The following is a 23,977-nucleotide window of genomic DNA, read 5'->3' as shown; positions in this document are numbered from 1 at the left end:
TTTGAAAAATTAAAAATAAATAGTTAGAATGGAGAAAAAATAAAGTAAGAGAGATAATAATGTAGAGAAGAGTATTTATATTATTATTTTTCCAAAATGAGTGAAGAAAATGAAATGTTTCTAAGAGTTCTTTTGAAACATTTTTATATTCCGACGAACATACAATTGAAAACTCATCGGAACTAGCTATAGAGTCCCCTCACTTTTATTCTTAATCTATTCAAAGTTTACCATCAATATTAATTAAGTAATTAGGGAACATAGACGATTATTATGGTTTTCAATTTTTTTATTCGAATTTCGGGTCGGGTATGGGTACCCGCAATGCCGGGTACGGGATACCCGACACGGGTATCGGGTAATCCCGGTATATCACGGGGCGGGTATTGGGACAACCAATTTAGCTAAAATCGGGTACGGGTACCCGACTTGTCGGGTGCGGGTACCCGCGGGTAACCCGTTTCGCCACCCCTAGTTTTTAGAAATAAGGAATCCAACAATACGGCCCACAAAAGCTTTGTAGGCCCAATATGGTTTCAAACTTTTTTTAGTAATAAAGGCCCAAATAGATACCCATATGATTGTATCCATTAAATAAAGAGCCTATTTAGTCTAGTTAAACTAACTTCTTAATATGTGAAAAATAGATTATAACTTTTGAAAAAATGCGTATTCGAAATAAAATAAAATAACATAACTAAAATTTAAAAATTTAGAGAGAAAGAGAGCTAAATATTGCTAATTAAATTGATTTTTCAGATTTCTTTTAAATAAAATAGTTTTCAAATTCTTCTGAGTCTCACGATTACCATTTACCACAAATGCAGCACGAGCTGCACTAACTAGTCGAGAAGGGTGCGCCTTCGTGAATTTACACGCCACGTGCAAGCACGACGTGCTCCGAGCACGCACGTTGTGTCGTGTGCCTCAACTTTTTCTTATACTAAGTTAAAATGAAATTAGAAACAAGAATGAATGTGGGAAAATAAATAGAAAAAATAAAAATAAAAACGGTATGGTTAAGATGATAAAAAAAAAATCAAGATAAGGATTTTAAGCCTCACCTTTCGTTTCCATCTTCACAGCATAATAACAACAGTGTGGAGCCACTGATTTTGCCTTCACTCCAGTTTCAAGGGCTTAATTCGCGAAAGCCCTTTTGCGTTTGGGTAATTCCTCTTAGAATCACTCAATTGATGTTTTCACTTCATTGATTATGTGTTCCTGATTCTGTGATCATCATTGTTTAGAGACAATTTTCGTTTTTTCCAAGCTCGATTCCAGCTCTTATTTCTGCATATGAGTTCCAGATTTTGGGAATTTTTGTTCTTATCTGTTTTCATCAGCTTGAATTTTCAATGTGTTGGTTATTGTGAGTTGTGCTGCTTTTAATTTGTGTTTTTGTTTGAATTCGTTGAGTTTAGTGGAAGGATTATTGTGTTTAGGGTTTATTTTGATAGGAAAAGAGGGGAAATGGCTGTAGGTGGAGCTACTCAATGTTGAGTATAGAGTAACAATGTTCTAACTTCTATTAGTTTCTCAAATCAATATCATGTATGAATGCAGAAATTAGAGGCTTTCCTTCTGCTAATACTCATACTTGCTTCTGAATGTGTGTGATTGCTTTGGGGTTACTGTGTTTAAGGTTTATTTAGATAGGAAAAGAGGGGAAATGAAGCCACTCAGAAATTAGAGGCTTTCCTTATGTTAATGCACATCTTTGCTTATGAATGTTACTTGCTATTGTTATGTGTGTATGTATATGATTGCATCTGGATTGATACTGTGCTGGTGATTCATCTGTCTCCGGTTTTTAATCAACGGTCGAGATTGTGTATCGGTCTTTTATGCTCTACTTCTGGTGTGCCAGGTGATGAATTTGGAGAATGAGTGTTTTTACTGGTGATAACTCCCTCGTGCACTGCAAAATGGCTTCTTTAACCCCGAGCTCCACAAACATTTCACTCACTCAAGCTGTTGCCTTCACAAGAAAGAAGAGCAACATCTTGTCCAGACGTAGCATCTTGCGGAATGTCAACAAACACACGTTGCCTCTCTCAACGTCGATCAGATTGTTTCCCCAGTTTCATATTGGGTGTGTACTAAGGCCCAAGCAGAGGACTCTTGCAGTATATGCTTCTGGTACAGATGTTGCTGTGGAGGAAGCAGATGTGTCTTCAGAAACCAGTGGGGAGTCATCTGCTGTACCTGAAACAAGTCCTGTTAAGTCTCAACGTTCGAGGCCTGCTAGAAAGAGTGACATGCCGCCTGTGAAGAATGAGGAACTTATTGCAGGAGCAACTTTTACTGGAAAAGTTAGATCAATCCAGCCATTTGGTGCTTTCGTTGATTTTGGCGCTTTTACTGATGGGCTCATTCATGTCTCTCAATTAAGTGATAGCTATGTGAAGGATGTTGCTAGCGTAGTTTCTGTTGGGCAAGAGGTGACAGTGAGATTAGTAGAGGCGAACTTGGAAACAGGCCGAATATCCTTGAGCATGCGTGCAGATGACTCCAGCAGGGCTCAACAGCAAAGAGAATCTCCAGGTGGCGGCGATAAATCCAGACCTCCCAGACGGACTGGCCAAAATTCCGATCAGAGAAGAGAAGATCCAAAGAAGTTCTCAAAGTTCGTCAAAGACCAAGATCTGGAGGGAACCGTCAAAAATCTAACTAGATCTGGTGCTTTTATATCTCTTCCTGAGGATGAGGAAGGATTTCTGCCGCAGTCTGAGGAAAATGACGGGGGGTTTGGGACCATTATGGGTGTCACTTCGTTGGAAATAGGGCAAGAAGTCAGTGTCCGGGTTTTGCGTATTTCTAGAGGGAAGGTAACATTAACTATGAAAAAAGATGAAGATGTTAAGGAGGTGGATTCTAAGCTCCAGGGTAAGATGCATACAGCGACTAACCCTTTTGTCCTAGCTTTCCGTAGCAATGAAGCCATAACTTCCTTTTTAGACGAAAGGGAAAGTGAGAAGCAACAAGTTGAGGAAGCAGAAGAAATTGCAAAGGGTACAGATGATGTTACTGACAAAGAAACACCAAACACAGCTGATGATATAAAAGCAGAAGTTGAAGAGAAAAGTGAAGAAACAGACAGCTCCTCCGCCACAGGAGATAATGAAGTTACTGCAGCCATCGATCCTGAGGAAACTGAGGAAATTGCAAAGGATACAGATGCTGTTGCTGACGAAGAAACACCAAACACAGCTGATGATATAAAAGCAGAAGTCGAAGAGAAAAGTGAAGAAATAGACAGCTCCTCCGCCACAGAAGATAACGAAGTTACTGCAGCCATCGATCCTGAGGAAATTGCAAAGGATGCAGATGATGGAAGTTCACATACTGAAGACCAAGTAACGGACGAACTTTCTCAAACTGAAACTAAAGAGGACAACGATGGTGAGGTATCTGGAGAAGAATCTGTTGTTTCATCCCAGATTGTTGAAGAAGCTAAAGAGAGTATGGTTGATGATGAAACTATTAAAGATGAGTTAGCTGATTCGGAACAGCAACTATCCGGTGAGTTGACTAATCAGACTACACCTGATGTTAATGACGAAGAAACACCAAACGCAGCTGATGATATAAAAGCAGAAGTCGAAGAGAAAAGTGAAGAAACAGACAGCTCTTCTGTCACACAAGATAATGAAGTTACTGCTGCCATCGATCCTGTGGGAAGTGACAGCTCAAGTGCAGAAACTGAGTCCGGGGATCTTGAAGCCAAACCTGCAGGTTTGTAGTCAACTCCTTACATACTTCGGATCAATGGACCGGAAATGTTTTCCATCTCAATGCTAAGTTTAAACTGTTATTTTTTTCGTGCAGAAAGTCCTATCACCATCAGTGACAATCTTGGAGCCGATATAGCTGTGAATGGTGTAGAAAACCAAGCATCTGGTGATTCTCAGCCAAATGGAGATGCCTCGAGTTCAAGTGAACAAAGTAGTAATGATTCGCCTAAAGAAGCCGTAGTAAAAGGTCAGGGTTTCTTCCTTTTACTAAGTTATTCTTGTATATATAACATGTTGCCAAATCATTTTTTCCCTTTTTTCTGTTTAAAACTTTTTAAATGCGAAGTCATCTTAATATCAAGATCGTCTTTCAGTGAATTTCTTGCTAGTTCGTTCTAATAATTTATCTTCTTATGGTGCAATGCAGCTACTATATCACCAGCTCTGGTGAAGCAGTTGCGGGAGGAAACAGGCGCAGGAATGATGGACTGTAAAAGAGCTCTTTCCGAGGCCGGAGGAGACATTGAAAAAGCCTACGAGTACCTCCGCAAGAAAGGTTTAGCTAGTGCTGATAAGAAATCCAGTAGAGCCACAGCTGAGGGAAGAATCGGTTCATACATCCACGATAGCAGGATCGGTGTCCTGATAGAGGTGAACTGTGAGACGGATTTTGTTGCTCGAGGCGACATTTTCAAAGAACTAGTTGAGGACTTGGCCATGCAAGTTGCTGCATGCCCTCAAGTACAGTATCTTAGCCCAGAAGATGTATCGCAAGAGTTTGTTGATAAGGAGAAAGAGATAGAAATGCAGAAGGAAGATCTGCTGTCGAAGCCAGAGCAGATTAGGTCGAAGATTGTCGAGGGGCGGATAAAGAAGAGGTTGGACGAGCTTGCGTTACTTGAGCAGCCGTTTATTAAGGATGACAAGGTAGCGGTGAAGGACTGGGTGAAGCAGACCATTGCTACGATAGGAGAGAATATTAAAGTCAAGAGGTTCATCCGCTACAACCTCGGAGAAGGTTTAGAAAAGAAAAGCCAAGACTTTGCTGCAGAGGTTGCTGCCCAGACTGCAGCTAAACCAGTTTCAACTTCTGCAAAACCGGAGCCTGCTGCTGCTGAGACGAAAGAAACTGTACAGGAGTAAGTTTATGTTCTTGCTGCATATTTATCGATAGTCATGCTAAAATTCTTAGGTTTTCATGTCATCATCTAATTTTACGAGATCGGAAACAACATACGGGAAACAACTTTAAATTCATAACAGATATTACTGCCATGGAGCAATAATCTAACATGGTTTGATGGCTTTTTAGGCCTCCGAAGACTGCAGTTTCAGCTGCGTTGGTTAAACAATTACGCGAGGAAACTGGAGCTGGAATGATGGACTGCAAGAAAGCTCTCTCGGAAACGGGGGGAGACCTTGAGAAGGCACACGAGTACCTGAGGAAGAAGGGGCTTGCAGCAGCCGACAAAAAGTCAAGCCGGATTGCTGCTGAAGGCAGAATCGGATCCTACATTCACGACTCCCGCATTGGAGTTCTGATTGAAGTGAACTGCGAAACTGACTTTGTTGGCAGGAGTGAAAATTTCAAAGAATTGGTCGAAGATCTGGCGATGCAAGTTGCGGCCTGCCCGCAGGTGCAGTACGTGTCGGTTGAGGACGTCCCAGAAAGCATTGTGGCCAAGGAGAAGGAGCTGGAGATGCAGAGAGAAGACCTTCAGTCCAAACCCGAGAGCATACGAGAGAAGATTGTCGATGGAAGGATCGCGAAGAGGCTCGGAGAGCTGGCTCTTCTCGAGCAAGCCTACATTAAGAATGACACGATACTCGTGAAGGACCTGGTGAAGCAAACAGTTGCTACGCTCGGGGAGAACATCAAAGTCAGGCGGTTCGCCCGTTTCACTCTTGGGGAGATGCGTGATGCAGTAGTCGAAGAGCAAGCGTGAGACGCGGGGGAGAAACGGCACCGGATTAACAGAGAGCGGTTGAGTTTTCTCAGTAGAGCTAAACCATCTCTACACTGCAGGTATACTTGATTCTTTTTGTTGGATCAGAAAGCATCTAAAATGTCTGAATTTGAGAGGGAGAAGGCATTTTACCTTGAATTTTCGTTGTGAAAGTACTAAAATTTTGTAGATTATTTATTTGAAGAAATACATATCATGCTATTTTTTCAAATTTTAGTACTTCAACATGAATCTATGTGTTTAGAGTACTTCAAATTTGGATGATTAATTTTTTATTATAATTATTAAATAATTAAAGAATTCTTTTGAATATAATATACTAATACATGTTTGTGTTAAAATGACAATCCCTTTTAAAGTGACACCGTAACACCACTTATACAACAATATTATAAACGCTACACAACAATATTATAAACGTTACACAGCAATCTATAGATTGTTGTATAACGTGTTGGATATTGATGGACAAGAAAAATTGTTGTATAAAGAGCAACAAATTGCTGACCGAGTTTTGCAACTATTTTTTTTTTTTTTTTTTACCACATGACAGTTTATTATTCGTCCACATATACAAATAATTGACTAGAAATATTTTTATGATATTATTTTAAGGGATAATGGACCCTAACATGCCCCTACTAATACATATACATGCATAAAGATATTTTAAATTGTGGTTAATAATTAATTGAAGGTTGCAATACATGACATATCCCAACTACTCTGAACTAAAAAATGGATATCATCATAAGCAGTCAATCTCATGAAATTTAATTGGACTGACTGCCTGTGATGTCACATCATTAATTTTACCTAGGTTCATGTTAATCCATACTTATTACAATAATTAATTATTAAAAATTCCCAGCAAATGATGGAGCCCAATAATCAGCTCCATTCTCACCCCCAAAATCAACTGTGCATGATAATGGAACCAAGCACAGCCCTCTACTCTTCAAATCCTTCTTCACCTCTTCTTCACATTCCTAATTAACACCACACAATTTAAATTAAAAAATCCCTCATTAATCAGAAAATATTGGTATATATTTATATATGTATACCTCTTCAGAAACAGCTTTCCTTTTCCTCTGGCTCTCATTCAGAAGCTGTGGATATTATCAAAAGGATCAAATTAATGGTCACAAATAATTTTTTTTATATATTTAGATAAAAAAATAAATTAAAAAAAATGTAGGCAGTAAATAATTATACAAGGTACCTGGCCAGGGTCCTCAGGGAAAAGACAACTCCCACTCTCCCTTTTAACCTGAAATTGAAACTTATTAGCCATTACTTAGTTAATTTCATTTAATTATAATTATTATATGCATAACCAAATGTGAACCACATTTAAAATAAGACTAATTAGAACCAATAATATACCAACTGGATTTATTGATCTAATCATATCAAAAACATGTAATGAAGCGATATTTTTGGTTAATCTAAATAGAAAATTAAAGGTTGTCATTTTTTTTAACTAAAAATAATATTGCTATGTTGTATTCTAAAATTGTAAATTAAAGAAAACTATTAACATGATATAGTAGTATATTGATAGTGATATACATATATGCTTATAGTAATGCTTATTCAAATATTATAAAGATTTTTAAAATACTATAAACGTGCAACAAAATTGTCAAAAATTTTATCTGAATATCAAAAGACTTACAGTTTGTGACTGGTTGGTGTTCACTGATCCAGTGGCTAAGTACGGAATGCTTAAAGCCTGCATATTTAAAGGGGGAATAAAGTGATATTTTATTAATTTTTCATGGAAATAACACAAAAACATTTACCAAATTTCATGAAATAAAGAGCATAGAAATGTCACCTCAATTTGACGTTGAAGGAATCTAATGTATCCAATTGCTTCCAGCAACACAGAAGCTGTGTCAGTCTGCAAAAAGAGTTACAAATTTACATACACAAAATTCTCTAATTATCTCTCTCCATATATATACAAAAATTTATTACACATATGTGAATATTTGTTGCAAATAAATTCAAACTTTATGATTATTTCGATTGAATTTTAATTAATGTTGCAAGATGAATCAAAATTTGACCACTTTTTACAGCAATTTGCCCATATTTATATGAGATATAAATTAAGCTGGAAGAAATGAATGGTTTTCATGAAATAATTAGTACTATAAATAAAAGTGATACATTGTCTCTTTGCACCTAATTGACTTCTCTCATTAGAAACAATCTATTTTTTCATGAATTATTAGTTTCATTATTTCAATAATTCTTCAATTTAGTCTACTGAATTTATTTACCTTGCCGAATGGGGACACTAGTTGGTGAAGAGCTGTAATCCTGTCCCCCAGTTTTTCTTTCCTCACCTATTTAAAAAAAAAGAAGAAATAAATCAACATCTCAATTTAGAAAAAGGCAACAATAAAATTAATATAAAGTTATAGAATTAATAATATTTCACCATCACATTCAAAAATATTTCTTTTTCTGTGTGGGACTATATGCTTAATACAAGCAATGGGAATATGCATATATGGAGAAACGACAACCAAAAAATGACAACTTTATTATTCCATAAAATCGAAAAGTTTATCAAAAAACAAAAGCTACCAACAAAAATAAAATTCAAATTAAAATTGATTTATTGATTTTGAGTTACCTTGATGCCAGACTGAGCTGAAGTTGTTGGATTCATCTTCGACTTCTTGGTAGCACCCTTCATCAAAATCTAAATTAACAATATCAATAAAATATTAAAAATCCAACTTTTAATCAATTTGGTACTTTCACTAGTAGATCTATAATTTGCCAAAATAGTTTTTTAATATATCAATATTACTATAAACATAGAGTTTTACTACTGTCAATATTATTTTCTGCGTTCGCCAATAACTATAATCGTAACATTTTAATTTTTGAACATGGATTTATCCGGTGCACATCTAACCTCGGATGATTTGTTAGAGAAACCGAGCCCGTCGGTGCACATGCCCGTAGACTTCGCCACCGTGGATTCAAGATACGCCGCCGGGTCAATCCCAAGTGCCTTATCCTCTTCTCCACCAAACCCTCTACACATTTAATCAAATCAAAATAACTCATCATGTCACTACATAAATAAATAACCTAATTTTTCACAAGGGTTTTGAACAAAAAATACTAAAATTGTATAAATAATCAACAACAAATGAATATCAAATATTGGATCAATCTTCATCCATGCATCAAGAAAAGAGCTAATACGGTATGATACCTTAACGAAATTTAAAAAAAAAAAAAAAAAAGATTACAAGACTAGTTGGCTCCATGACTGTGGAAATTCCTGAGAGGGAGGCCACGGCGGGAGGGGCGGCGCAGTGTGGATTTGCAAGCCGTGGGAGGAGGCGGCGGCGGCGGCCATTTGATGCAGAGGAAGAATCCCTTCATTCATATCTCTTTCACTCTAAGTTAAAGAGAAGCAAAAGTGAAAAAATGAAATTATGAATCTTTCTCTGATCCCAAAGATTTAAATGAGTTTGCACTCTCCTCTCCAATTCGTCTATTTTACTTTCTCTATCGACCTTTTATTTTTGTCTTTTCACTTTCGCTTTAACCCCTTTTTTTCTTCTTCTTTCGAGCTCTTGACAATGGCCTTGTACAAACTTTTTTAGCTTCTTCTCTCTACTTGATTAAGTATAAGCCAAATCAAGAGAGAGAAAGAGGAGAGAGAGAGGTTGTGGTAAATTTTGATCTCCTAGTGCAAAAGTTGTTACAACTTATATTCATTAAAATCATGAAATATACTTAGTAAACATTGTTGGGTAAGAAGTCTGAAAAGAAGTGAATCAGTCCAAAATGCACGAGGGTTCATGAGCGAAACCTCGAGCCATTGATTGGAATTTATATTCGAAAATATAGTGAAATTTCTGAATTGGTATCAACCTCGGATGTAGATAAGCATCATATGACACTAGGTAAACAATATCCATTGTTTTATTCGACTATATTCGTGATCACTTGTGGTGATACATGCCCTTGTTGGAAATGTGAATGCGAAAAGGAAGTGAATCAGACGATGATTATGATTGAGCTACAATTCTTAGTCTTACTAGAACTATGGCTTGGTAAATTGCCTATATTTAGTTCTCGATCCTTTTTATTGTCGGATATATTCAAAAGTAAAGTGAAAAATATATGATTTAACATCGCCCCAAACATAGATACAATTAATATATTTATTATTTATATTTGTGATTATTTATGAGTTTATTTTCTCATGCCCCCCTTAACAATAATTATTAATTTATGATGGAGAATATTGAGATGAATAACAAAATAATAAAATTGTAAGATGTAAAATGTTTTGAGAAGCTTTATCACAGTAAACTTTCTTTTTGGCCCCTCCTTTATTATGGGTATCCTTTTATGTATTCTTTCTTCCTTTAATGTCCTTTTCTCTTTACTTTAGCCTTTACAACACCGAGTTAAAGTTGGGGAAACTGTGAAACATATTTTGGTAAACAAAAAATATCTTGATAAATACATACATGACTTTATTGCACGTCACTTTGGGAATATTGATGTGTATGTATGATCAATGATAGTTGTAGTGTATTAAACTACCACGTAATTAGATTCATAGTGTTTTTATGTTCATACACAATTATTTGCACATATCAATAAATGTGGTAGCATATTACCATGACATAATTGGCTGAAAAACTATATATAGTGTTTATTTCACAATTTAAAAATTGCCCCACATTGTACCATTATAGGATAATATATATAGTCGATAGGGAAAAATGTGATTACTTCTCCATCTTCTATTAGGAGTCCTCTTTTTTCAGCATTTAATTTTTAAGTTAAAAATTGTTATCTTAATTATTTTGGAATAGTTTAGCCCTAGTTAAAGACTAGAGAAATTAGAAACCATACACATATATAAGTGACATAATAAAATGATGACGTTGTTGTCGAAAGGAATATTTGTTGTTTGGCATTGGGATTAAAAATAAATTTAAACGTATTAAGATACCTACTATTTTGTCTAGAGTCCATAACTCCAAAATAATTTGTTGTTAATGTAATAATTTGTTTAATCAATTCATCAGATTGAAGTATTTATTTAGCCCCTTGTAACTACCTAACCTTAATTTAAGATTTGGCAGCATATATTATTTTAGTCATTTCAAAATAGATCTTATGTTTTTATTGATAATGAACTTTAAAAATTGGAGAATTTTCTACTTTTGGATCGTATGTATTTATAGGATTGTGGCTAAATTGCACAAAACTATAGAAAACTTTTTATTTTGTTTTTGCTACTCTATGTATCTCAAGTCATTTTTCCAACCCAAATGACCCGTTTTGATACCACGATAGAAGTTCAAGTTTATGCATAGGATTTTCGCTTTTACCTTAAATTATTTATTTATTTCATTTACTAACAAACTAAAATGGCCTATATATGAAAAATACTCCACTAATTTGGCTTTTTAAGCAATAGAAATAGACAAACTGGCTAGGACGGCACTACACAAATTTCAAGCGATTAAATAATTAATTAGGGCTTAATTTGGAATCCCATAACATCACAAGCATATATCAAAGCTTTTTTTCTTATGATTACCATTAATTTAATTAATATCATGTCACATCCACAAAAAATTAACTTAAATTAACCTCTAGTCTTATCATCTACCCTCATGTAATGACAAAAAAAATAGTCTTTCTAGATGCCTATCAATATTCACGTGCAAAGAATATTTCTGATATAAATTCGAACATCACAAGAATGTTTTCACGATTAATTTACAATAGTTACGCCTGTCTTCGCCAAAATTTAATAGTATTAATTTTGGTATCTAAACCAAACGCAGCTTATTATATATAGTAGGGACGAAATTGATGTTACCTTCATTTAATATAGTTTTAAGCTAACTACAAATATTGGAATTGTTTAATTTGTAAATCTAACTTTAGTTATGGTTTAAATCAATTGAATCGTTTTATATTAGACTATGATTTGTAAGAAGCATTATCTTAATATAAATGAAAATATAAAAATATACGATTACTCTTTTTATATTTTAAATTTTCGAAATTAAACAATAAAATGGTACTTACTCGATTGTTTTTTTATCTCAAAATAATTGTGTAAAAATGATGAAAAATGATTTAATAGTCTTAATCTCAATTCGAATATCGGAGATGGTAAATATGTAAAATTATTTTAAAAATAATATAAAATTTTATCATTATATTTATAAATATTTACTAAAATAATATTGACAAATCATATAACTTCATTATTTTATTGCCTTTTAATATATTAAACACGCCCCCATACTAAAATTATGAAAAGGCACCATACAATGAAATTGCAATCAAAATTTCGAGATCTTTGTTCACACTTTTGACGTATTAATTCGAATTAATTATTCTCAACATTCTCTGACTAACCAATATTTAATTACTAATTAACAGCAATCAGCCCTTAAAACTATAAAGAATTTATTAAATTAATAGCAAAAAATAATGTATGAGCTTCTGCCAAAATCTTTGTCGGATGGCTTCTTGTCTTTATACAACCCACATGTCTTTTATTCCTTCTTTCTTTTTCTATATATGATTTAAAAAAAATTAATTATACCTCTCTCATCCTTATTTTTAATCCCATGCCAAAGACCCAACGTTTTGTTGTTTGTCATTTTTCTCTGTATATATTCCCCACATGTTAATCATATTTTCCATTTTTTGTATATATGAATTAAGTTGGATTATCATTATTGAGGTTTTGCAATTATTTTCACTTGGATCTGTTAGGCGTTATTTTGAATTTGAACATTTTAAGTGTTATTGATTCATAGATGACGAAGAAACACAACTTATTTAGTGTTTTTATTTCTTTCTAATAATGGATACTTTTTTAAGAAAAAGTCAATAATTATGTGGACAAATTTTATTAGGTACTGGTGTTAATTTTTATCATATGTTAGGGCAAGTGTCTTTAAAATAAAATATGTAAACTATTCAACTTTGATAAAATAGTTATGAATTTTGAATTCATAATAAATATATACTTATGAACTCACCCCATATGATTGTTGAACCTCAATTTTTTTGGCTAAGGGGAAAGGAAGGAGTTGTAAAAGAGGCTACATAAAAATTTATTTTGATATGAGTTATATTTTAGTAAAGACTAAAACTGGTCCTGAATATATATCAATTTTATAATTTTGGTCTTATACTTTAATATTTGAATTTTTGCATCCTGAAAATTTCAACTCGAATCACAATTGGTCCAGCACTAACAATTATGTCCATTTTTAAACGGTTTTAACCTGATTTTAACATTCTCATTCGGGTTAAAACCGTTTAAAATTCAGTCAAATCGGATTAAAATCGTTTAAAAATTGACGAAATTGTTAGTGTAGAACCAGTTGTAATCCGAGTTGAAATCTTCAGGGTGCAAAAATTCAAAAAATAAAATATAGAACCAAAATCATAAAATGTGCGTATGTGACCAATTTTAGCCTAAGGCAATATTTTTAATTTCAAAATAGTATTTTTTTTCTATAAAAGGTTACGATGATAACTGGCCCATTATGCTTTAGACGACCCATTTTACAAAACGTTGGTGTTATAATTTTTAACCGTCACAATTGGGCTTAAGCCCATTGGAATGATCTGCCTCGTCAAATATAAGAAGTAATTCAATTAATACTTAGCAGTCCTAATATTCTAATAAACAGTACTAAAATATAATTCGAGCAAAATATTCCTTTAGAACTTAATTAAGTGTATTAAATTATATCTAAAAGACTAATATAATAAACTAATTACTATTATGGTAATTAACTGATTACTGTAATTAAGATATAATTTTATAAGTAGACCATCTACACACATTGAATTTGTAGAACGACTAGATTTACTAGTTCATATAAAATATCGATACTAAATTAAGTACTTAATAATTGAAATTTTAAATTGATAAAAAAAATAAGTTAAAATCTTGAATGATACAATAAAATAAATTTTAATATTTATTTTAAAATAAATTAAACTTTAATGACTAATTTAATGTCAATTCAGAGGGACAAAAGACTCCAAAATAGGTGGATAGATTTTGGGCCACATCAATTCAATATACCAATAATCCACATCTTTTATTTGTCACTTAATTCCTTTCCACGTTATATAGCATATCTTTTTATTAGTAGTACTATAATTTATAGTTGTGTATGTAATCTATACATATATAAAAGGCGAGTTTTGGCCGTAATTTGATATATTTAGAAGTTATGGGATGAATTTGAATTATTATAAAATATGTAACTCTCATGAATATTTATTTAAATATTTTAATGCTTTGACTAATCTTTAAATAGGATAATAAGCATTTAACAAATTTTATAACCTCTATTCTCTTAATTTTATAATTTATGATGTTTTAATTTCATGATTTCTCATATTCTAATTTTGTGCCTATAAAAAGCATAGAGTTGTAGATGAATTACACATTCACCATTCTCTCTCAAGCTCTCAACATTTTATTGTATATTTTAGAGTATTGCTCAATTTTTGGAACTCCGTCAAGTTCATCGGTGCCAGCGGGTTTGAGAAGTTATACACGTTAGGAGGAAGACGTTTCATCTTTGGGGATAATACGTCAATTCGAAAGTACTAACCGTGATGTACTTTGTCGTGCGGAAAGAGGGTTTTTCTCAACTAGACTTATAGTTCGGTTTATTTTATAATTTTCGTTGTAATTTCCATTTCATTTTTTTTATTGCAATAGTTAGAGTACTGCGTGTATATGGTTCGAGAATTCTATGCTAATATTTTTACAATTCTTAGAGATGGAAGAATTGTAACATCCTTAACTCAAACAAGCATAATGTTTATCTTCATCTTTCCACAATTTATTATTTTATATATTTATATTCCAACTTGTGCTGTAATTATATTATATGGTGTCTCAAAAATAATATTTTATGACTTATGATGAATTAATAAGTGATGCATAATATGTATATTTGCAATGAGATAATTAAACCTTTCAAAATAGAGTTGATCAAACAATTAGTTGTTCAAACAAAATAAAATACTCCCTCCGTCCCAAGGAAGATGACCCCTTCCTTGGGCGGCACGGGATTTTATGCAGATAATTTTTGTGTGTTAAGAGGAGAGAGTAAAGTAAGAGAGGAATAAAGTAGAGATAAAAGTGTTTCCATTTTAAGTAATGGGTCATCTTGGTTGGGACAAACCAAAAAGGAAAGTGGGTCATCTTCAATGGGACGGAGGGAGTAGTTTACAACCAAATTTTGGTTTACTAATAATACTATTGTTGAAATTAGGATTTGGCACTTAATTGTTCCGGGATACAACTAATTTTCTATAGAGAATCTAATTATCTTATATATAGGTGATCAACTAAGTAAAATATATATTTATATTAAATATATTTTACAAAAAGAAAATTTGCAGCATTGAGAATTGTAAAGTAGCATAAAAAATAATATAGATTTTTCATATTCCAACAAGCCACGTTTAAAAGTACAATAAATAAAGGTAAACGTTCCAACATTCAAAGGGCTATCATTATTTATTAATATAATAGTGTTAATTCAACCAATTAAAGTAATATTTTTTGTATAGTTTATCATTTGAATTTTTTTATGTTCATAGTTTTGACATTTTGAATATTATGAGTTATCGATTTATTATTTTGTTAAAGTGTGATATACATTATTTTTAGTTGAGAAATATGAAGGATTGTTTTAAACATATTTTTTAAATGTGTCTAACGCTTGATATAGTCTCTTCATCGTTGTCCAAATAATTGTGTCTACCTTGATTCCATTTCAAATATGTCTAATTTTATGTTTTTAAGTGTAAAATGCATCGAGGAGCATATATTTATTGAATTTTTATTATATGTATATTTTTCTATTTTTAAATTTTATATAGTTATATTTTCATATTTTAATTAATCAATTAACAATTTAAAAATATGTGATAAAAAAAATATTTTATCGTGCATCGCACGTGGGTTAACACTAGTTTATATATAGTAATTAACTTTATATGTCATGAACTAAATTAAATAAATTTTAAAATTTAGTTAATTCTATTACTTTATTAATTTCATATGATAATTAGATTTAATTAAAGAGAAAGGGAGAGCGGAAAAAAGAATAAAAAGTCAGAGGAAAAAATTGGAAAAAACAAAAATAATTAAATGAATAAAGAAAAAACAGAAATTGTGAAAACAATGTTATGGTTGAATATCAAACCAGTAAAGGCTAGAAAGAATAATCGCCCATTTTCGCTAGACTAGCAATGTCTTTATGTATAAATTCAACACATCTATATATAGATATTGGTAAAATACATAAAAGCTTTTGGCCTTCGATAAGTTGATTGTAACTTTCATCATATATTGATTGAAATTTGAGAGTTGACACAACACTCTTTTCGAGCCTAATCGTTCTCTAGAAACATACTTATCACACACACAAATACAACTTCAACTAACTTCTTTTGAAATTTTTGTTCATTAAGTTCTTACAGCCCCGTCAAATTTATTGGTGTATAGTTGGTTTAAAATATTTCTACGCGTTAGAATAAAATCAATATATATCTATGGATTATACGTCAGTTCGAGAGCACTAATCGAAACTTAATTTATACCACAATGATCATTTTCTTCGGCTCCAATTAGAGTTGTCAACTTGGACATGCCGACTTAGCCCAACACAACCAGTCTCACCATTGAAATGGAGCGGGTCTGGGCTAGGCTCATGGTTAATGCAAGCTCCAATTTGGTCATTTTCAAACCCAAGCCCAGGCCCCGGATTAGCCCAATATAGACCCACAACTACTAATTTTATATTTTAATTAATTTTGTTATGATTTTAATATATTTTTAAGTATTTATCCTATATTTTTGTATTAATTTATACTCCATCCATATCCGTCCAATAAGTAATTGGACTGTTGTTAGTATTTTTATTGGGAAGAAGGAGTATTTTTTCAACATTTCTCTATATAATCAAGTTTTCTCAAAAATAATTGCAATAAGATGCAATTAATTAGGTTAGTCCACCTCAAATTAAATTGGCTGGGCCTAAGAAGAGAAATCAGCCCAACTCTTTAATTGGCCCAAATTCGAGCCCAATTTTACTCCCTAGCCCTGCAGAAATGGCGCCTCCGTCTTCCTCCCCTCTCTCTCTGCGAAATACGCAGAATTCTCTCTCTCTCAATTTTGACCGACCATAGCCAAACACCTTCCTTCCTCTACAAATCTCCCAACTTCAAAATTCCTGAAGTAAAAGGTTAGATTCACTCTAAATGTAGATCAAATTGGATGTTAATTATCCTAGGTTAGAGATTGTAATTAAGTGTTTCCTCTTCACAATATTTCTTCCATTTCACAAATTTGAAGATGTCAAGAGCTTCCATCTCACTCACCGTCTTTACCAGCACCGCTATGCGACTAATTAACACAAGGTACTTCTTCATACTCTGTAACCTAATTAACAGATCATTCACTTCAATCGTTGTCATTGGAGAAGATCGATGTTCGATTTCAATTTTGCGTGATAACTGTTGCTAATTTGAGCATGTTTTGAGTGATAGATGTTACTACTATATCTCTTATGCAGGGACTCTATGTTTGCTTCCAAATGCTTATTGAGAAGCAGTTTTAGATCTCCGTTTCTGCTGCGTTTTATCCATCATTCGTTTAGATTGAACTCCGTGAATGCTTTATCTGTTGATAGATCATGTGCAATTGGACCTTGGAATCATGGGGGTTTAATTAGGGAATATGCTAGAGTTAGGAGTAATGAATCCATTGAGATGAAGACGGATGAAGATGTTATCCGGTTTAAAATTGGTGATATGAGTCCACAAGGAACGTCGTTGGCAACGACAAAAAAGTTAGACGTGTCAAGCAAAAAGAAAAGAAGCATGGTTGATAGAGAAACTGAGGAAATACGATCTCCCTAAAGCAGCACCCGAAACCTATGATCCTGAAATATTGACTGCAGAAGAGAGGTTTTACCTAAAGCGCACTGGCGAGAAGAAGAAACATTATGTTCCCGTGGGGAGACGAGGAGTGTTTGGTGGTGTTGTTCTTAATATGCATTTACATTGGAAGAACCATGAGACTGTAAAAGTCATCTGCAAACCCTGTAGGCCCGGGCAGGTGCATCAATATGCCGAGGAGCTTGCTAGGTTGAGCAAAGGCATTGTTATCGACATCAAGCCAAATGATGTTATTATATTTTACCGGGGGAAGAACTATGTTCAACCAGATGTCATGTCACCTCCAGATACTCTTTCTAAAGCTAAGGTATGAACTGTCTACAAATGATACTACAGTTTTGTGTTTCCTAATTTCGTATCATAATTATATGAGTTTGAAGTAAGTTCTTTTTATGTTCCAATTGTAGAATTTGCTTATTTAAGATTACAATTAGGATATTTAAGTCTTACCTTGCTTATTTAGCCGCTAAGCCATGTATATTATATGATGAATCTGTCGAGGCTGAGACTGAAGTAAGTTCTTTGTATGTTCTAATTTGCTTATTCAAGATTACCCATTAGGATATTCAACTCATATCTTGCTTATTTGTGCCATTACTCGTCCAATATATTTATAGTTAAATATGTTTACCATATATTTAGTTCAAGTTGAACATGTGCTTAAAGTTCAAGGCTTGTATATGTTCTAGTTTGTTGTTATGGAGCTGCACTGGGTTCTCATCCTTTTCATAATAAGAGACTTTATCTTATAGTACTTTTTAATTATTACACTTTATAATTTATAGTTTGTAAGATTTATATATAGTAATTAGCTTTATATGTGAACTAAATTAAATAAAATTTAAAATTTATTTAATTTGATTAAATTATTAAATTCATTCTATAATTGAATTTAATTAAGAGAAAAGGGGAACGAAAAAAAATATATAAAAGTCAAAGAAAAAAAGTGGAAAAAACAAAAATAATTAAATGAACAAAGAAAAAATAGACAATGTGAAAACAATGTTAGGGTTGAACATCGAACCACTAAAGTTTGTTAAGAATAAGTGTCCATTTTCTCTAGTTTAGCAATAAATTCAACACATCTATACATAGATATAGCTAAAATACATAAAGGAATTTGGCCTTGGATAAGATGATTTTATCTTTCACTAAATATTGATGTGATTTGATGTGGATTGAAATTTGAGAGTTCACACAACATACTTTTCCAGCCTAAGCATTCTTTTCACACACACAAATACATCTCCAACCAATAAATTTTTGTTCATTCAGTTCTTGCAACCCCGTCAAATTTACTGGTGTCTAGCCGATTTGAAATGGTTCTACGTGCTAGAATAAAATCAATATATATTTGGGGATTATACATCAGTTCGAGAACTCTGACAGAAACGTAATTGATTCTGTAAAAGCTCAACTCACTTTGTTTTATTATTTTCGTTGAAATTTCTCTAGTACTACCCTGATCATTTTCTTCGACTCTAATTAGAGTTGGCAACTGTGACATGCCGACTTAGCCCAACACAGCCGGTCTCACCATTGAAACGGAGCGGGTCTGGGCTGGGCTCATGGTTAAAACAGGCACATGATTAGGCCAATTGAGACCCACAACTACCTTTTCTATATTTGAATTAATTTTTCTATGATTTTAATATATATTTTAAGTATTTTTATCCTATATTTTTGTATTAATTTATCCCCCCCCCCCCTCCCCCTCTCCAATCAAAATAGGGACTTTTGGGACCGGATAAGTGTTAATACGAAATTGATAAAGTATGAGAGAACTAAAAAAACAATTGGACTATTACTAGTGGAGAATGTGTTCCACCTTATAAGAGATAAAAAAAAAACTTATAAAAAATGGAAGATGACTATTTGTGGGACGACAAAATGGAAAAAGAAAACTATTTTTATGGCGCGGAAGAAATATTTTTCAACATTTCTCTTTATAAATTAAATTTTCTAAAAAGTAATTGCAATATGATATATTTAAATATCTATATTTTATAATATCTATAGTATTTCATGTAATTATAAAACCATTCAATAAAATATTCTCCCTATATGAACTATAACTAAAATAAAAAAATCTTATAAATACAGACTAGTTTAATCATTCAAATGTAACTATTTTTAGTTTATTATATTTGTTAAATAAAAATTACTGCAAATATTTAAAAATACAACAAATATTTTTAGTGTAGCCTGATCTAGCAAACTTATCAATAGTGGGTCTAGGTTGGGTCCAAACTAATAAAAAAAGAAATACAGCTCAACCCATTTCAATCGTGGGTAAATTGAATTGGACCACAAGCTGCCCGATTCGAGATAGACTTAGGAATTTTGGAGACAATATGAGTTTAAATATGGAATTGGTATAATAGGAAGGGAATTGAATGTAAAAGTAATTAAAGACTTACGATATTTTAGTAGAGAATGAGGTCTAATTCATAAGAGATAAAAATTTATCAAAATTGGAAATAGACTAATTATATAGGAAAATCTACTTGGGGAGACTGATAGAGTACATTATATCACATTCATAAAAAACAAAATACTACTATTAGTTTGTGGATAGAGTTTACCTTTGGTCAAACTCAAATTTGTTTAGATTGCCACTATTATTGCACCCCAATTATCTCATTTTCAATTGGTGCCTAAAACTTTACCGGTGGTGCACATAGATATTCCTAATATTTACTATTAATTAATTACATTATCAAATATTTCAAACATTCATATCCGATCCTCCCAATAACTAGGTTGATCATTATCAAATTGTTATTTAAACTACACTTGATTCCATTTCCATCTAATCGGCAGTGTCTAATTCTAGTGGGTAATTATTATTCCCTTAATTGCCACAGTTACATATGTCCATCCACTAAATATTTTCCTAATTATAGAAGCTTCCATTTGGTTATACTAGTATAGTTTTCCACGGGAATAAAACTTTTATTTAATTCTTGATGTGGTCTATTAATTAAGTGCAAAATTATTAGCAACAACAATAGTGGGACTTTTGCTAGGAATAATATAATTTAACTTTTTCATCCGATTAAATTAAAGGATTTTTGATAATGACATATTTAAGCCGCCCAAGAAATTATAATTACCCACAAAATCCAAGCATAATAGAGTTTAGTTCCCTAAATCATTCCACTTTTCCTCGTTGATAGAGTCACAATTATTATTTATAAGAACTATTTCTCACAACTTCAAAACACTATCTTCTTCTTCTTCTTCACTTCTTCTTCAATTATTTTGGAGTTGGGAAGTTGAAAATGGAGAATTCAGAGGTAGCTGAGAAGGGTGAAAGGCGAAAGGGAGGCCTCATCACCATGCCTTTTATCATAGGTATATTTCAATTTTTATCTACATAAATTATTCTATATAGTTATATTATGTACTTATCTTTCTTCTCACATTATGAAGTTAAAAAAATTATTTTTCACCAATTTTTTGTTATTTTGCATGAATCATCGTATAATCACAAATTTCTGCGTCCGTTCCAATCAAATTTTAAGATATATATATAACCTTTATCAAAATAAATTTATGTCCCTAGTCTTATTGGATAGATGGGAAATCGTTTTATCAACTAAGTTGCAGTTACTGTCTAGTTGGATTCTATTGTAATTTCTTCAACTTTTGATATATCACGATGATTCATATGTGTAGCAAATGAAGCATTTGAGAAGATTGCAGCATATGGTCTCATGCCAAACATGATTCTATATTTGGTTGGATCCTATCATTTCAGCGTGGCCGGAGGAACGAACGCTTTGTTCATATGGAACGCGACCTCCAACTTCATGCCGGTGGTCGGGGCTTTTCTCTCCGACTCCTATTTCGGAAGATTCCTCGTGATTTCCGTTGCGACGGTCATTGTTCTCTTGGTAAGAATATATCTCCCTACCACTCTGTCGTTTGCAATCGCGACGCATTTTAATCTTAGTTTGTGTGGTGTTAAAACAAAGAAGAAACAAACAAACAAACAAGATCTTTTGTTTTTGGGTGAGACGAAGTCAGCTACAGCATTTTTTTCTTTTTGAAAATCAAACACACACAACATTCCAAACATGTGATGGCTTTTTTATCCTAAACAACTTTATCTTTTTGTTTTATGTTTTTTTGTTTTTTTCTTCTTTTCTAAACCGTGAACCTTTTTCAGGGTAATTATAGAAAGTGAACTTCAGGTCTTTGTTTAGTCTACGTTATTGTTATTGTTATTGATTTTAGGGTTTTTGGCTTTTTAAATCAAAACTAATGATTTATACGTTTTAACAGTCTTATACCATCTACCAGGGTACATTAAAATAAAAAATGAGATAGGTAATTAGTTTCAAATAGTACTCCAAAACCAATCTCATTTTTTTACTTTTGGGAAAAAAATGCCTAGTTTAGGTTTACATTAAATCCAAGCCCAAATTTTTTTAAAAATTTTGTGAGTAAAAAAGTATAATACAGAGAATATTATTTTAAGTTTAAATTTAAAATAATGGTTAGCGTAAAATCATATTTGATGAGATATTTATACTAAAATATTCAAATTTCATCCATATAGGGTCTAATAGTATTATGGCTAACCGCCATAATCCACTCGGCCCGGCCTCCGCCATGCGACCCCCGCCTCGGGAACTGTGCGAAGCCGGACGCGGGCCAATACGCCTTCCTCTTCGCGGCCTTCGCCCTCCTGTCCATCGGGGCGGGCGGCGTGAGGCCGTGCTCGTTGGCTTTCGGGGCCGACCAGTACGACGACCCCGGAAACCCCAACAACCAGAAGGTCCTCCTGACCTTCTTCAACTGGTACTACGCCTCGGTCGGGGTGTCCCTCATGGTGGCCCTCACCGTCGTCGTCTACATCCAGAACGAGTTCGGGTGGGTCATCGGGTTCGGGGTCCCGGTCGGCCTCATGCTCTTCGCCTGCGTCATGTTTTTTCTCGGCTCGAGGCTCTACGTCAAGGTCAGGCCCGACAACAGCCTGTTGACGGGCCTGGCCCAAGTGGTGGCGGCCGCGTGGAGGAAGCGCCGCCACCGTGGCGAGGGAGAGTGGAAGTATTACCACTTGAAGGGGTCTAAGCTTGTTGAGCCGTCGCAAAGGCTCAGGTGAGTTTTGCTAATTATTGTTAATTTTGAGTGGAGTAATTTAGTGAATCCTCCACTCAAAGTAGCTTGATTAAAGGCTATACATATTTTTACCTTTTGATAATAAATTACTAGTACTAATTTCTAGTGGAATAATTAAGTCAATCCTCCACTTTGGTAGATATATCTTGATTAAACAAATTAAAGGTTTCTTTTCTTTTAACTTTTGGGAATTTGATACGAAGTGCTCGGATGAAATTTTAGAGCAATTGCAGCTGCGTGCTCTACCATCATCTTGAGCACTGTGTGCTTGTGCTCGTGTAAGAGCAAGTCTTTTACTACCTAATCAGAGTCTGATACGTTATATTATTTTGATTTTTTAATAATTCAAAAGAATCAAATTTTAATTTGTTTTTTTCTTACTTTTTATGTATAAATATAGACCTTAACTAAATTTTTTTAGGATTTAATTATGTACTCCTACTAACTTTTTCATTTATTAGAATTCATAAACAGGAAAATGCCCCTCAAATTTCCTCACAATGTCACACACTCACACATATATAGTACTCCACTTATTATAAAATTTATTTGTTTTAATCTTTTACTACTAAATTTAGCTTCTTAAATTCTCTAGGATCATGGATGTTCTCAAAATTAATCAAATTAAAAGGATAGCATATTTCATCTATATTTGAATGATACTAATATTATTGATTGAGCATTAATCTATTATGTTTGCATCAGTTTCTTTAACAAAGCCTGCATCATAATCAACTCTGAGAAAGAGGTGAATCCAGACGGCTCGCCGTCGGATCCATGGCGGCTCTGCACCGTGATGCAGGTGGAGGTGCTGAAATCACTCATCGACTTGGTCCCGGTCTGGTCGGCCGGGATCATGATCGCGGTGCTCATAAACCAGCACTCGTTCCCGGTGATCCAAGCCCTCACGCTCGACCGAACCCTAGCCGGAAACTTCCAGATTCCCGCGGGCTCGTTCGGCATCTTCTCTGTCATTGCCCTCACGTTGTGGGTCGTGCTCTACGACCGGGCCATCGTCCCCCGTCTCTCCAAATACACGAAGAACCCTCGTGGCATTGGCGTCAGGGCCCGCATCGGGCTCGGCCTCTTCATCTCGTGCCTCGCCACCGC

General features: G+C 33.6%; 4 protein-coding genes across 4 annotated transcripts in view; 3 read left to right on the top strand and 1 right to left on the bottom strand.

Moving 5' to 3' along the window:
• Nucleotides 1–1,032: 1,032 nt before the first annotated feature.
• On the top strand, nucleotides 1,033–5,915 carry LOC125193250 (polyprotein of EF-Ts, chloroplastic). The gene is made up of 5 exons (XM_048091017.1): nucleotides 1,033–1,169; nucleotides 1,871–3,738; nucleotides 3,832–3,984; nucleotides 4,165–4,876; nucleotides 5,050–5,915. Exons 2-5 carry the CDS (start codon nucleotides 1,887–1,889, stop codon nucleotides 5,681–5,683), a joined length of 3,351 nt encoding a protein of 1,116 aa, XP_047946974.1. The 5' UTR covers nucleotides 1,033–1,169; nucleotides 1,871–1,886; the 3' UTR covers nucleotides 5,684–5,915.
• Nucleotides 5,916–6,369: 454 nt separating this feature from the next.
• Nucleotides 6,370–9,388, bottom strand: LOC125196260 (transcription factor bHLH68-like). The gene is made up of 9 exons (XM_048094702.1): nucleotides 8,989–9,388; nucleotides 8,646–8,769; nucleotides 8,358–8,426; nucleotides 7,999–8,064; nucleotides 7,548–7,613; nucleotides 7,386–7,442; nucleotides 6,930–6,977; nucleotides 6,772–6,816; nucleotides 6,370–6,693 (listed from the first exon to the last, which is right to left on the bottom strand). Exons 1-9 carry the CDS (start codon nucleotides 9,126–9,128, stop codon nucleotides 6,562–6,564), a joined length of 747 nt encoding a protein of 248 aa, XP_047950659.1. The 5' UTR covers nucleotides 9,129–9,388; the 3' UTR covers nucleotides 6,370–6,561.
• Nucleotides 9,389–17,132: 7,744 nt separating this feature from the next.
• On the top strand, nucleotides 17,133–18,069 carry LOC125193308 (uncharacterized CRM domain-containing protein At3g25440, chloroplastic-like). Its single transcript, XM_048091078.1, has 3 exons — nucleotides 17,133–17,197; nucleotides 17,353–17,585; nucleotides 17,644–18,069. The coding sequence occupies exons 1-3, from the start codon at nucleotides 17,133–17,135 to the stop codon at nucleotides 18,048–18,050; spliced, it is 705 nt and encodes a 234-aa protein (XP_047947035.1). The 3' UTR covers nucleotides 18,051–18,069.
• Nucleotides 18,070–20,874: 2,805 nt separating this feature from the next.
• Nucleotides 20,875–23,977, top strand: part of LOC125193305 (protein NRT1/ PTR FAMILY 1.2-like) — a 3,705-nt gene continuing 602 nt past the window's right edge. Inside the window, exons 1-4 of the mRNA XM_048091075.1 lie at nucleotides 20,875–21,094; nucleotides 21,419–21,636; nucleotides 22,305–22,846; nucleotides 23,573–23,976. Coding sequence (XP_047947032.1) covers nucleotides 21,022–21,094; nucleotides 21,419–21,636; nucleotides 22,305–22,846; nucleotides 23,573–23,976 — 1,237 coding nt within the window. The 5' untranslated portion in view covers nucleotides 20,875–21,021. The remainder of the gene's footprint in view (nucleotides 21,095–21,418; nucleotides 21,637–22,304; nucleotides 22,847–23,572; nucleotide 23,977) is intronic.

The sequence above is a fragment of the Salvia hispanica genome, chromosome 6 (assembly GCF_023119035.1).
Source record: "Salvia hispanica cultivar TCC Black 2014 chromosome 6, UniMelb_Shisp_WGS_1.0, whole genome shotgun sequence".
Classification (NCBI taxonomy): domain Eukaryota; kingdom Viridiplantae; phylum Streptophyta; class Magnoliopsida; order Lamiales; family Lamiaceae; genus Salvia; species Salvia hispanica.
The sequence above is the reverse complement of the archived record's forward strand: the minus strand, read 5'-3'. Positions and strand labels throughout refer to the sequence as shown.